Source organism: Mesoplodon mirus (genome assembly GCF_964341445.2).
Source record: "Mesoplodon mirus genome assembly, chromosome: X".
Classification (NCBI taxonomy): Eukaryota; Metazoa; Chordata; class Mammalia; order Artiodactyla; family Ziphiidae; genus Mesoplodon; species Mesoplodon mirus.
The window spans coordinates 54,438,416-54,453,746 of record NC_138981.1 but is presented as its reverse complement, the minus strand read 5'-3'; the positions used below and the strand labels follow the sequence as shown (position 1 = coordinate 54,453,746).

The 15,331-nt window shown below is 38.6% G+C and overlaps 1 protein-coding gene across 3 annotated transcripts in view; it reads right to left on the bottom strand.

Annotated features, from left to right (window-relative positions):
• Window positions 1-12,103, bottom strand: part of HEPH (hephaestin) — a 98,802-nt gene extending 86,699 nt beyond the window's left edge. The window contains exons 1-5 of one of the 3 annotated variants that reach the window (XM_082610793.1): window positions 11,897-12,103; window positions 8,352-8,436; window positions 5,189-5,391; window positions 3,328-3,572; window positions 2,133-2,345 (exon numbers count right to left, since the gene is read on the bottom strand). In XM_082610793.1, coding sequence (XP_082466919.1) covers window positions 2,133-2,345; window positions 3,328-3,572; window positions 5,189-5,364 — 634 coding nt within the window. In that variant the 5' untranslated portion in view covers window positions 5,365-5,391; window positions 8,352-8,436; window positions 11,897-12,103. Of the gene's footprint in view, window positions 1-2,132; window positions 2,346-3,327; window positions 3,573-5,188; window positions 5,501-8,351; window positions 8,437-11,896 lie in introns of those variants that run through there. The other 2 variants (XM_082610792.1, XM_082610791.1) reach the window with 2 other exon arrangements.
• Between the last annotated feature and the right edge of the window lie 3,228 nt (window positions 12,104-15,331).

The window sequence follows — 15,331 nt, the reverse complement described above, 5'->3', positions numbered from 1 at the left end:
AGTGGAGAAAGACAGCCTCTTCAATAAGTGGTGCTGGGAAAACTGGACAGGTACAAGTAAAAGTATGAAATTAGAACACTACCTAACACCATACATAAAAATAAACTCAAAGTGGATTAAAGACCTAAATGTAAGTGCAGACCCTATCAAACTCTTAGAGGAAAATATAGGCAGAACACTCTATGACATAAATCACAGCAAGATCCTTTTTGACCCACCTCCTAGGGAAATGGAAATAAAAACAAAAAATAAACAAATGGGACCTAATGAAACTTCAAAGCTTTTGCACAGCAAAGGAAACCATAAACAAGAACAAAATACAACCCTCAGAATTGGAGAAAATATTTGCAAATGAAGCAACTGACAAAGGATTAATCTCCAAAATTTACAAGCAGCTCATGCAGCTCAATAACAACAACAACAAAAAAAAAACACAAAAAACCCAATCCAAAAATGAGCAGAAGACCTAAATAGACATTTCCCCAAAGAGGATATATATATTGCCAACAAACACATGAAGGAATGCTCAACATCATTAATCATTAGAGAAATGCAAATCAAAACTACAATGAGAAATCACCTCAGACCAGTCAGAATGGCTATCATCAAAAAATCTAGAAACAATAATTGCTGGAGAGGGTGTGGAGAAAAGGGAACACTCTTGCACTGTTGGTGAGAATGTAAATTGATACAGCCACTATGGAGAACAGTATGGAGGTTCCTTAAAAAACTAAAAATAGAACTACCATATGACACAGCAATACCACTACTGGGCATATACTCAGCGAAAACCATAATTCGATAAGAGTCATGCACCATAATGTTCATTGCAGCTCTATTTACAATAGCCAGGACATGGAAGCAACCTAAGTGTCCATCAACAATAGAATGGATAAAGAAGATGTGGAACATATATACAATGGAATATTACTCAGCCATAAAAATAAACAAAATTGAGTTTTTTTGTAGTGAGGTGGATGGGCCTAGAGTGTGTCATACAGAGTGAAGTAAGTCAGAAAGAGAAAAACATATACCATATACTAACACACATATAAGGAATCTAAGAAAAAAAAAAGAAAATCATGAAGGACTTAGGGGTAAGTTGGGAATAAAGACACAGGCCTACTAAAGAATGGACTTGAGGATATGGGGAGGGGGAAGCATAAGCTGTGACAAAGTAAGAGAATGGCATGGACATATGTACACTACTGCACATAAAATAGATAGTGGGAAGCAGCCGCATAGCTCAGGGAGATCAGCTCGGGGGTTTGTGACCACCTAGAGGGGTAGGATATGGAGGGTGGAAAGGAGGGAGATGCAAGAGGGAAGAGATATGGGGACATATGTATATGTATTACTGATTCACTTTGTTATAAAGCAGAAGCTAACACACCATTGTAAAGCAATTATGCTCCAATAAAGATGTTAAAAAAAAAAGAACCTTCTTTCTTTAGCAACAGTAAGCTGTAAGGGGTACTCATAATTAATGAATATAAAAAAAGGGGCCCTAAGAGTCTATCAGCAACAGAAAAGTAGGTAGAGACTTCTGCTGCTAATTTCTATTTCTAAATTCCCCACATGAAACCACCAATTCAATTGAACCTATGACTTGATGGTGAGGTACATAGGATCTAGAATAATTCCTTCCCATCATCTCTGCCTATATCTTCAACTCACGGCTTTGATCTTACCACACTCCTGTAACACACAGGTCTTCAGGCCTGACTACACCTTAAACATATCATATTTCAAACCAAACCCACAATCCTCCCCAAATTCTGATGACTACACTTCCAATCCTATCCAACAGGCTGTTAAACTTACTCTTATGTAACTTGACTTCCATCATTACTAATTCAAGTTTTTTTAAGTAAAATAAGAAAAAAAAGAAAGTAGCAAAGTGTTTTTTAAGTATTTTGTTTCTGTTTTTTGTTTGTTTTTAGAAAAAACAAGTAGTGAAATAGAAAAAACAGTGAAAAGGGGAGTTTGGCAGGATTTATTCCTATTAATAAACTAGGGTGCTAAATTAACACTCCCCAGGCTGCTGCTTAATATGTAGGTGACTCAGCAATATCACTGCTTCCCCTAGATATCCCAAACTGTATCTCACAGCTCACATTTGGGGCTTATACCTCTTTTACAGGTTATAAGAGGTCCAATGAGGCCAGTAGCAATGTCTCGTGGAGCATCTACATGAGAATGGTAGATCCAGGTGAGGCATGCTGGGTCAGCATCAGTGGGTGCATGGCCTTCTGGAATGGTCCAGTTGTAGATGTGGCTGCCTCCCGGGGGAACAGAGTCATCAGCTTTCAGCCAACCAGAGGAACCATCTGGATATAAGGATCCTAGAAAATGAAATTGCATATGTTTAGTCCCAGGGTGAGTGAGAAGGAGACTGGCAGATGTAGAAGCCGGGAGAGGGACGTATGGAATACCTAGTTCCAGTCTTGGGGAAGGTAGAGTTATAAAGTTCAGCACAGTGTTCCTCACAACCTAAGGAAGGCACAGATTCAGGTAATATCTAGCCAAGAATGCTAGACCTCAAATCAACAGTGGGTAGAATGGTAGCAGCCCTTGGGGAAGGAGCTATGACCATAGAAAGTGCTATACAGCCTAACCTAGTAAGGCTCTAGTGCAAAGCCAATAACCTGGAGGCAAGAGAAAAGAAAAAAGTTACCTTCCTTCAAGCACTCACTTTGAAAAACTGAAAGAAGACAATCACAGAATTTCCATCTAAAGGCAACTTAATGATCAATTGCTCTATTCCCATTTTATGAAAGAGAAAACAGAGGGAAAATAACTTGCCCACAGGGAGTTAATGGTCAAGTCAAGACCTTCTGAGTTTGCTCTCTATTCCCCTCACTCACCGTTGTGTCAGTACTATAGGCCATTGGGCCTGGGATAGTAGGAGATACAGATGAGTAAACCGATCTCCCTCTTAAGAAAAACAATAGGCCTTTTGGAAGACTGTGGCACAAGAATATCGCTCCCTTACATTCACAGAACACTCCTCTCTTTTCAAAACACAGTCAAATATTTTATGGAAAAGCCATTCAAGTAATTCTTTGTGATAAAAGGTAAATTGAATCTCTACATTCTTAATGAAGAATTTGAGGTTCAGAGAGGGACAGTGACTTGCCCAAAGTGACACAGTCTGTGAATAGCAGAACTGATAACAGTACCCAGCCATATTTTCTCTGAGGAGAGTCCTCGCCACCTCAGATCAAAAAGGAACACTATCTTCATTCCCAGCTCCTCTCTCTCAGATGGCAGTAAAGAAAAAGGGATATTTGTTGCAGGTAGGAGAAAAAGGATGGGCTGATTTACCTTCTGAGTCTTTCTCATAGAAAACGCCATGGGGATGGATTGTGTAGGGACGAGTGGCAAAATTCTTCAGGTGGACAAGAATGATATCTCCCACCTCAGCCTTCAACACTGGCCCCAGAAAGCCCAGCCAGGCTGGCTGAACAATTTCATCCGTGTATGAACCATCTCTGTATTCCTTGTAGATGGTCTTCTTGTATCTGCTCCCTATTCGGTTCTTGTCAGACTTCAGGAAGTTGGAAGCTACTCTGGGAAGGAAGGAAAGAAAAAGCCACAATTTTGCCTTTTTTTCCAGAGGTGGCTGACCAAAAAGTGTCCATCTTTTTTTAGGGCAAAACAAGAGGAAATGGGATTGTACTGATCAAAACATGAAAGCTTTACATTAGAATTTAATTGTTAGACAATGAGAAGTATTAAGTTAAACCATATGAATTTGCTGATATTTGAGCAATTTTTTTCCTACAAAATAGACAATTTCTCTCAATAAAGCCTAATATATAATAATGGGGAGGCAACCAACTATGGACAGACTCTTTTTAAGTGATCAACTCCCTATCCAGGTGGCCTAACTTAGTGTTGCCCTGCTGTATATGGGAAGTCTTATAGCATAGTGGTTAAGTTCACAAACTCTGGAGCCAGGAAGTTTCAATTAAATGTCAATATTGCCATTTCCAAATCTGTAGGACTTTGAGCAGGTTACTTAACTTCTCTGTGCATAATTTCCCCATCTGTAAAATGGAGATAGCCATGGTACCACTTATTACTGGTGACTAAAATAATTAAAATACATAAAGAGTTTAGAAAAGTGCCTGGAAAATAGTAAAAATTTAATAAATGTTAACTATTACTTCGAAGTATTGGAGAAGGGGATAACAAAGTTATCCCTCAAAGATACTTTTAATACAGACTCTGTGACTCCAAAACTAGATGAGTAGAAAAATGGTTTGTTAAAAAAGAGAGCTGTTTTTCTTATTCTAATTCGTCCTAGAGAGCTCTGAGATGTTACAGTCAACTTTGGAAAACTCTGAGGCTTTGGAGAGACAAAGCAATTCATGATCACAAAAGATTTTTTAATACATTAATTCGATTTTTTCAATGGGCATTTGTGGAACACCTGCAAAGCTCTAAGATCAAGAAAGGTTAATCCTGTGGGATCTGTGAGAGGCAGAATGGTGAGAAGAGTACCAGCTTTGCATCCACATTACCCAGGTTCAAATCCTAGCTCTCTGTTTATTAGCTGTTGGACTTGGGCAAGTCACTTGATCTCCCTGAGCCTCAGTTTTCTCATCTATAAGATGAGAATATTCATACTCACCTCCTAAAGTTTCTGTCAGAATTAGGTGGGACAAAGTATATAAATTTCTAGTACGGTACCTGTCACAAAGTGTTACATAAGTGATAGCTATTGCTGTTCTTTCCTTGATTCTAAGGCTGATCTTATTTTTTTCACATTTTTACATATCTTAAATCAGTATAGTTCCATTGAACTATGGCAGCATACATATACTACACACATCTTACAAACACTGTATATATATCATGTTTTTTTCTTGTTTAAAAGCTAAATACCTATTATTAAAACAGCATTGTGGATATCACCTTAGAATCAAGGCAATATGGAATGACCTTTAGGACCCTAAAAATACTTAGGCACCTCACTGTGGAAAACTGAACTCCATATGCGATACTGGCTCCTGAGTCAACTAGTCATCTTCTCAGGAAATGTATCACTGGGCTTATGGCCCAGAGAGATCAGGAGCTGGCTGCAACCACACCCTGGGGAAAGGTCTTCAAGAGCTACCTATTGACCTCAAGAGTGCCCCTCCCTAACTCCATCTCTAATTCCACAAGAGATTAAACCTACGTGTCACTGTCCAGAGGCTGGTTCGTGATGACATTCCTTCCCTTAGGAGCATAGTTCCACTGCACGTCCTGGATGCCCAGATAGTAGACTCTAGTGGCCCCATCAGTCAGTCGGGGCCACAAGGGTTGCACGAACAGCAGAGCCCATAGAAGATGGCCTGGCTCCATGGCCCACATTATTCTGGGAAACTGGCAAATGAATAGCTGCTGGTATAGAAGAAAGAGAACAAAGGGGCTTTGCATGTGTCTGGAAAAGTAAAGAGGCAAGAGGCAGACTGAGTGACTGAGAAAACAAAAACCGATTAGCCTAGAATCTCTGTCTTATCTGTTTCCTTTCAACAAATGTTCAAGGATCTCTACACATTGGACTTTGGAGGGCAAAGTTAAAAATCATTTGTACTGACAATTGTGTATCACTTTCCTCAGAAGAGAAATCTGGATCCATTTTCTTCAGCAATGTAGAAAGAAGAATATACTCTGGCCCAAAAATTAGGAAACAGGCATCAGTAGCCCGATTGAGCCACTGACTCACTCGGTACCCAAATCAGGTCACTAATTCTCCCTGTGTCTCTGTTTTCACCATTGCCACTCTCCATCCTCTGTGAACTGTGTTTAAAAACAAATGAGAATTCACCAAAATGCATTTATTAGAATGTTCATAGACCCAAACTGGAAACAGTCAATATGTCCATGAACACTGTAATGGATGAGTAGAGGATATTTTATTCATATAATGAAATTCTATATAGCAATGGTAATGAGCAAAGTAACACTGTACATGAAAATATGGATGCCTCTCACAAATACAATGGTGCAGAAAGAAACCAGACACAAAGGGTACACATCATATGATTTCATTTATATAAAGTACAAAATCAGGCAAAACTAATCTATGCTGTTAGAAGCCAGGATAATGTTTTCTCTTAAGGTAGGGATCAGTGACTAGTAAGGCAGAGGAAGAAGGTTTCTAGGAAATGTTCTGTTTCTTGATTTACTTACTGGTTACATGGGTACGCTCAGTTTGTAAAAATACACTAAGCTGTGAACTTAGCACATTTATCAGAAGAAATGTACTCTGCTGGTTCTCTGCCATGCACAAATCCATTTAATGTGTTCACTCTTGAGTCAGAGTTAGAACTAAGCTTCTAACCTTTCATTCTGATACATCAGCCAGGCAGTTAGACTTTTGGGGGCTGATATGAAGTACTCAGTCATACTATACACAGCTACAGTCAATCCCAGAAACACAGGCTACATAACATAAACACACATATACATACACTTGCATATACATAGACACACGCAGTCTTATCTAAAAGCAGAGATGCAGACACTTACATCCACACTAGAACACAGTGTCACATAGGACCTTAGTCACTTTCAAAATAATAATAATAATAATAATAATAACCTACAATGGAAAAGAATCTGAAAAAGTATATATATATATATATATATATATATATATATATATATATATATATAACTGAATCACTTTACTATACACCAGAAACAAGCACAACATTGTAAATCAACTATGCTTCAATTAAAAAAATAATAAAAATCAATAATTATAGTGTGTGCATGACATGTCAGACATTGTTCTAAGTGCTTTACAGATTAAATCATTCAATTCTCACAGCAACACTATGAAGCAGATGCCATTATTATCCCCATATTATAGAAGGAGAAACCACAGAGCAGCAGTATAAGATAATTTGTCCAAGTTTACCTAGTTAACAATCAGTAGAGTTGGGTTGTGAGCTCAAGGAAGTATGGGTCCAGTGTCTATGTTTTTTTTTTTTTCAATTGAAGTATAGGTGACTTACTATATTATGTTAGTTTCAGGTTTACATGTTCTTAATTACCATGCTATACTACTTTTCACAAAATATACTTGCACACACAGAAAACATTTACAGACATATCTTGTTTTACTGTGCTTCACTTTATTTCACTTCACAGACATTGTGTGTTTTACAAATTGAAGGTTTGTGGCATTTCTGTATTGTCAGATGATGTTTAGCACGTTTTAGCAATAAAATATTTTTAAATTCAGGTATGTACATTTTTAAAGATGTAATACTATTACACACTTAATAGACTACATTATATTATAAAGATAACTTTTACATGCACTAGGAAACCAAAAAATTGTGTGAAGATTTATTACAATATTAACTTTATTGCAGTAGTTTGGAACCAAACCCACAATATCTCCAAGATATGCTTGTATATGCCTATAGCTATACTTATATCTGAGAAAACCCCATACACTCTGAAACATGCAATCATATGTAGTTATGATCATTTCCAGAAACAGACATATATATTCATATGGGCAGAGATCCATCTAATCAATATCATTCATGATGATGATAATAATGATGGTAACTATCATTCATGCAGAAATTACTACACACTAAATGTGATGCTCACTTTTTTTATATATATAAATTATTTCACTAAATCCTCAACCTAAGCACATGATATTAGGGACAATTAATCAAAAATAGAAAATCAAAAATATGCACAGACTCACAAGAGGATAGGAAATCCCCAGATATTTACCCTGATTGATAAACAGAACTATAGATTTCCCAACATATTCTCAGACCCCTCCACACAAAGTAGTGGCCCAAGTGTGTAATATCCAGTCTTCATATGGCATTTGGAAGAAAGCCCTTGATATGTGGGAGGACCTGTTCTTGGATTCCTCTTCCTAAAACCTGGCTTTCTTACTGACCAATTGTGTAGTCTTGGGTGACATTTAGCCACTCTGGACCTGTTTTCTTATCTATAAAGTATATCTAATAATATAAACCTTGGAGAAGTAAATTAGAAAACTTACATGAAAAAGCCCCAGTACAATTAGTGTTTAGAACATAACAGACAGTAAATGTTGGTTTTCTTCCTCTTCCTTCTCCCTCCTGGTGACAGTTTGTTAATTTATCCTTACTGTCTCCCACACATCTTATGTTCTATATTTCAACTCTAAGGGCTAACTTAAATCCTAACTGCTCCAGAAGGCCCCCTCTAGCCTCTCCATATCACTGTCCTCTGAAGAACTATTTACTCTCTATAACACCCAAATACATGAAGTCAAACTTTGTATTATTATTTTCTTTGTCTCATAACCTGCCTCATGAACTGTCTTTATTTACCAGATTGGACTATAAACTCCTTGAGCGTGGATGTCACATCTTAGAGGTCTTTGTGTATCTACTGGCAGATATGGTGATGGGGACCCTGTAGGTGTAATGTAAACGGCTACTGCTAATGTGACATAAAACAACATAGACACACATTTTCCCACCAGCTGACTTTAGTCAAGTTCGCCACTGGTTCAAAGAGTGACCTTAGTGAGCCCCAGTTTTCTCATCCATAATATAATAGAGCTGGACTATAACTTACTTTTGGGGGGTCATGGATCTTCAGGAATATAATGAAATGCAAAAACACAGAACTACAAAAATGTTTTATATAAAGAGCTCTCAAAGAGTCTTTCTAGCTCTCACATTCACTGATGAAATACAGGGGCATTCACACGCACCAACATATAGTACCACATATGGATACACAAATAGCATGTCCTCAGCAAGGAGGGAGTGTCCTTGATTCAATGAGAATCTGAATGCAACATGCACCCCCTTCAAGCTTCCTTATCAAAGAGGTGTCAGCAAGCCTGTTGTGCCTTAAACTCACGTAGAGAGAAAACTGTCCCAGGTAAGAGTTTCACAATTGAAGAAGCACATGGTTAACTTGGAAATATTCCCAGAAGAGACTGGTATAGAACTTCAGCAGTAAATGAAAAAGCATTCAAAGGGTGACTAATGACCAAAAGGACTAGAGAATAGAACCTGGGAAAAATGCAACTTAGCATTTGCCTAGCACTTTCCACTGTACAGTATGTTTTTCATATCTTCCATATTATTTAGTTCTCACATTCTTGTGAGATAAGGATTTTCTTCCTCATTTTGCATTGAGGACACAGGCTTTGAAATCAGACTGCCTAAACAAATCCTGGCTTCGCTTTTCCTAGCTCTGTGACTTGATAAACTGCTTCACTTCTCAAGCCATAGTGTCTTGATCTTTGAAATAGAATTAATATTATTTGCTACATCTCAGAGTAGTTGTGAGGATTAAATAACTTAAGATCTGTAAATGAATAGAACACAAATAAGTACTCAAGTGCACAAGAGATCAAAAAGTACTAGTGGCTATGATTATTACAGACAAGGAAATAGCTTTAGAAATGAAAATTGCCAGAATCACAAAGCTTTAACATTTTATAGATAGCCATAACACATACACACTCATAAGTTCCTATATACAATAACACATTGTAAGCATATAGGCACATGTATATGGCTGAGATTAATTTCTTTGGAAGGAAAATGATATATGAAAAGAACTAGAACTTTTGAGTCACATAAACTTAGGTTTGAGTGCTGTTTTCAGCTGTGATTGAAAGAAATAGAACCAAGGAGTTAGTAGGTATCTGATAAGTATAAGTTTTCATTTCTTCTAGTCACTAACTTCCCTTTTTATTCCCAAAGCTGCATTTGTTGTTGCTACTTTTATTGTTGTTTTTTTTAAACTTGGTTTATCATTATAAAACAGAAGAAAGGGAAAGCCCATAACATTCTTTTAGAATCACTTGGATATTTCATGGTAAAATTGAAAGTCTTTAGACTCTAGAAAAATAGATTCTAGTTCTGAATTCATCATTTATTAGTTGTATGACATGGAACAAGTCACCTAGTTTCTTGAGCCTTGATTTCCTCATCTCTTAAATGGAGATAATCTCTGCTTTGGACTCCCTATTAGTTTGCTATGAAGATAAAATGAGATGAAGGATTTGAAAGCCCTACATAAACTTTTCACTTGGACAGGGCTATTTTTTTCTCAGCTGAGCCCACAGGAGGAGGTCTTATAGAAAGGTCAGACTGAGGAGGAAAAATAAAAGGGAAAGGCAAAAGGAGAAATGAAATAAGGTGAGCAAGAATCCTGGAGGAGAGTAAAAAAAGAGGGCAAAAGGAAGAGGTGCTCAAAGGAGGAGAGAGAGAGAGAGAGAGAGAGAGAGAGAGGGAGAAGGGATTTCTGGGATACTTCTAATTAGACATAGTTTAGTCAGTGTACACTGAGACTAGTCAAAACTTCCTTTCCTGGCATCCCAATGTTACCTGGTCCTGGTCTCCATCATCCATGACAGTTTGCATCACTGTTTCCCCTAGAATTTGCAAGTTGTTCCTTTAATGAGAAAATGCTCTTTTCTCTCTGAGTTTGAATAGACTGGTCTGGACTCTCTCATCCTAGACAAAGAATCACTCAGCTGGACACAGAAATGCTGAGCTATCCTTGAGGTTTCATCTCCAATTTCAGGAGTCTTACTAATAGAACCCTCCATCAAGATTGACCTTTTGGTCCTCCGCTTTCTTAATGCTGTGTGGCTTTTTCTTTACCTTGTGACTCAAAATAGGGGATTTTCTCACCTTCAGTGGGTATGGGACTTTCCTGGAAGGGAAAATGGGGAGAGTGTTTAAAGTCTCAAAAGAGTAGTACAAGTACAATTTATATTATTTTTTAATCATTATCACTGTATCTTAGTATGTCAGAGATGGGAAAATGGAGGCCCACAGAGGAAGAGACTCACCTGAAGTCCTGAGAGCTAGTACTAGAACCTAAGATCCTCTAGCCTGGCAATCATGTCCAGTATATTATCACCATACTGTTCCTGGGACAATATGATTTCACTACATATTTGCATTTGTATTAAGGAGGTTTCTTTATTTCCTCACACCCCAGTTGTGGTATAATAGAAAGTATACTGACTTGAAACTAGAAGACCTGGATTCAAATTATCTTTCTTGCCTGTAATAGCTATGTGACCTTTCAACAGGTCACTTTCACCTATTTGAGCCTCAGTTTTCTCATCTAAAATTGGGGATAATATTTATTTCACAAGATTGTTTTGAGGTTCAAACAAAATAATGGATATATGAGCCCCTAGCAAAGGGCTTAGAATACAGTAGATGCTCAGTAAAAACTTGAATGTATTTGAGATACATACATCCATAAAAACCTTTAGAAACTATATTTTTTCAATCCCTGATGTGACATATAGAAACCTGAGACCAGAGAGATGAAGGGGCTTGCTCAAAGTCAAGCAGCCAGTTACTGGCAAAGCCAGAATTTGAACCCATATTTTCTAAAATATTTCTTCTACTTAGGCACTAAGTGTGAGAAATAATTCAGATTTTACGCTGATAGCTTAGTTCAGCTATAATTTACTGCCTTACTCTGTGTCAATCTGGATCTCAAAGTATGAAACTAAATGATCATTTTTAAGTGCTTGAGCTTCCCATTTATGTAGTCCTCAGATCCATTACTTCAATAAACCCCACAAACTGTGAGACAGAAAATGAGCACACTATTTCAACAGGAATATTAACTACTCTCTACAACTCCAGGATCGTCTCTGAAACAGCTGAGCCAGTGTGGTCCTGGCCATTTTGGTGAGAGGAGCAAAGAGAGTGTATTGTCCATTTTAACTTTCCTGCACACCAAGCCATGCTTCCTCCAACTTCTCAGCCACTGACTTTCTCTTCTAGTGGCCCAGGATTCCCCTAAACCAAGCTGAATAAAGGTTTTCTTCAAAGAAAGGAGGGCAAGGTAGGGTTTGGAAAGAGAGGGGAAAAAAGCTTACCTTTGCTGCAGAAAACACTTCCGTATTCATGTCAGTGGCCTAGTGATGCTAAGCTGCAGACCCCAGCATGAGTCTGCCAGCCCTGCTCAGTCTGTATCCTGGGTTACAGAGCCTTTCTCATAAATAAAGTCCGAGGCTCCAATTTGGCTGGTGTTACTGGGGAGGGGTGAATAGAGGCTGGGGCAATTCTGGGTGCCCTCTTTTCCAGAAACTAAACTGCTGGAATGTCTTGTTCCGGGCCTGGTTTGGTACAAAACCCGGGACGGTTCTTTGACCATATCCGGTATTTTCCAAATCCCGGTTAGGATCTCCAGAGGAATTACAAGAGGGTGGGCTGCACTTCTCTTATCTCAGCTTGCTGGTTGGTATTTGCTGAGAGGGGGAAGGAAATGCACTGTCACTGTAGCCAGTCAAAGCTCACAGGAGGATTCCAACAGCCTCATTTAAGAAATAAGGCCCTCTGCAAGGGTTACAAGATGTGAAAAGAGCCCCCATCCCCATCAACATTTTCCCTTGTTGTTAAGTACAGTTATCAGCCCTCCTAATATTCTGAGACTGTGGTTGCTTGGTAATAGAGAAAAATAAAACTGGTAATAAAACAAAGAGCTTTCTACCTGCCAGTCCCTATATTAACCACTTTTCATGCATTCTCTCATTTAAGTTTCACAATTATTCTGTGAAATGAATACGCTAATTCTCTTTATTTTACAGCTGAAGAAAAGCAGGCTCTGAGAGAGAAAGTAACAGTTCAAAGTCAAACAATTAAGAAGTAAAAGGGGGGGGGGGCGGATTTTACTGGGTCTGTCTAAACTCTTAGCTACCACACTACCACACTGTGCTACTTCAGGGAGAAACACAGAGAGCTCTTTTGCAATGAAGGGAGTGACTTCACAGTTATTGAGTGCCTGCTGTCCACCAGTCACTGCTAGATTTTTTTAAATGTACATTAACTCTGCCTCTGCCATTTTTAGCAGCTCCTAGAGTAAAACCCCAGGGCTGTATTACTCACATTTTCCGTTGAGGAGACCGGATGTAGCTACAAGATAGCCTGGATTAACATACGTCAGCGTACTAAAAACTAAGAAGACCCAGAAGAATTGGAAATATTAAATTAAAAAAAAGGAACTAATAAAAATAGCAAAACGGGGCCAAAAATGTCTGGGTGAAGCTGGAGTCTGGATTTGTTTAAAGCCAGAGGCCATCTTTGTTCCTGTTAGAAAGAGACGGTACTGAAAAATCACTGGTCTGAGTCAAGTAACCTAGGTTCCAACCCCAGCTTGCTCTTGCAGTAATCAGCTATGTGGCATTGGCTCAGGCCCTTCTCTTCTTTGGGCCTCAGTCTTTCCATTTGTACAAAGAGGGCCTTAAACTAGATAAGGACCCTCTCAGCTCTATAAATTTACATATCTAGGATTCCATGAAGAAGGCACATTCTTGATAATAAGAGTAGAAGAAAAAGAGGTTTTAAAGATGCAAAGTGTAAGAAAAGAATGGGTGCAGAGTAATTCGTGGAGAAAAGGAAGAGAACTCCATGCATCTTTAGAAAGGACGGCATCTACCCACCAGAACCAGGTATAGGAAGGAGAAAGGTATGATGGCAGTTCCACCACCTAGTATCCTTACTTTGTGATGGGGTAATCTTGGCTAGGAGCAGATGTTGTTCCCCAGGCAGTCTCAACACATTTTTCTCTCCTGGATTTAAAGTGTCTGGAGCAGGGTCCAGAGAGGAGGAGTCAAAGACTGAGCCAGTGGGGCAAAGTCTGGGTCATAAACCAATGAAGGTGCTTAAAGGTGCCTAGACATTTAGGAGCTGCCCCCACATACTGCACCCCAGGCTAACCCAAGTAGAAGCACCAATAGGGAGAAGGCAGGAAGCACATTTCTTCAGCTCCTTCAGAAATTATCAATGATCAAGGGAAGCTGGATCAGGCCACAGCAGCCCCTGGGACGATCTGTCTCTCCCCCAACTTAGCACAGATGTAGACCTTGAAGCTAGAGTGGGAATGTGGAGACCAAACCCATTAAGCTGGGATCCAAGTCCAGGCTTAAAGGCATTTATGACAGGGAGGGGTAGGGATAAGGCCTGTGTTCTGACTCACAAAAGACAACAATATACAGGTCTTATGGACACACTTGAGTCAACACAGTGAAGAATGCAGGAGACCAGCCAGCTAGGCTAGGTTTCTGAGCCTGTATTATTCATTCAGCATTTCACTGAAAGGGCACACAGTGCCTACTTCTGCAAATCCTGGGCATATTTCTAGTGCCTTTCCTCAAGAATCACCTAAAAAAGGTTTAAGTTGATACCTATAGACTAGGATGGTAAACTATTTCAGTCAAAGGCCAGTTAGTAAATATTTTATGTGCAGAACATAAAGTCTCTGTCTGTCATAACTATTAAAATAGGCCATTGTAGCATGCGGGGTATATCTATATTCCAATAAAAGCCAATTTACAAAAACAAGCAGCAGACCAGATTTGGCCCATGAGTTGTAGTTTGAAAACCCCTATAATATAGACATTTACAATAAAACAAAATTATTAAGAGTGTGGAAACTAGAATCAGACATCCTAGATTGAAATCCCAATTCTGACACTTCCTGATTCTGTGACCTTGGAAAAGTCATCTAATTCTTCTAAACATCAGTTTTACGTCTGGAAAATGAAGATAATAGTACCTATTTTATAGGGCTGTTATAAGGACTGAAATAAAAGTTTACATGTGAACTATTTAACAGAGTGACTGGTACATAGTAAATGCTCAAAATGAGTTATCATTTTAAAATTTTTAATAAAGAAATCTAAATTATTCTGTCCTGATTCTTAGAAAATAAGTTGTATTAATTCAGGGAGAAAAGGAAGAGTGTTTCAAGAATCCTAGTTTTAAGTTTTAGTTATGCTACAAAAGAAAACACAGTGATCTTGGATACGTCACTTTGCCTTTATGGGACTCAGTTCCATCACCTCTAAAATGGAGAAGATAGTCCAGACTTGTCATTTTTCAAAATTATTTTTGGTGGCAAAACTATTTCCCCAAAGAGAATCTTATAGTAAACCCCCACTATCTATGGAAGTCTCATCTTTCCTGTGGAGCACTACAGGCAAGTTAGGGGGAGAAAGGAAATGGGCAGGGATGAGGATACCCAGGGACCTACTCATTTGTATGTCTGCCCATGCAGACAATGTGGTTAACCCTGGAGCACCAGTAAGGACCTTCATTGAAACTAAAAGCATGTTTGAGAAGCACAAGACCAGAATGTGCTTAAGCATTCTTCAAGTCTTAAATTCTGTTACTAACCCATCCCTTCATTTATTCATTTACTCAGTCAAAATGTTATCTGTGTATGGACAATGTTATCTGTGTATGGACAATCACAAGGGCATGGCCCTGGGATGTCTACAAAGATGAGAAGATCACAGGGAACTTCATGCTAG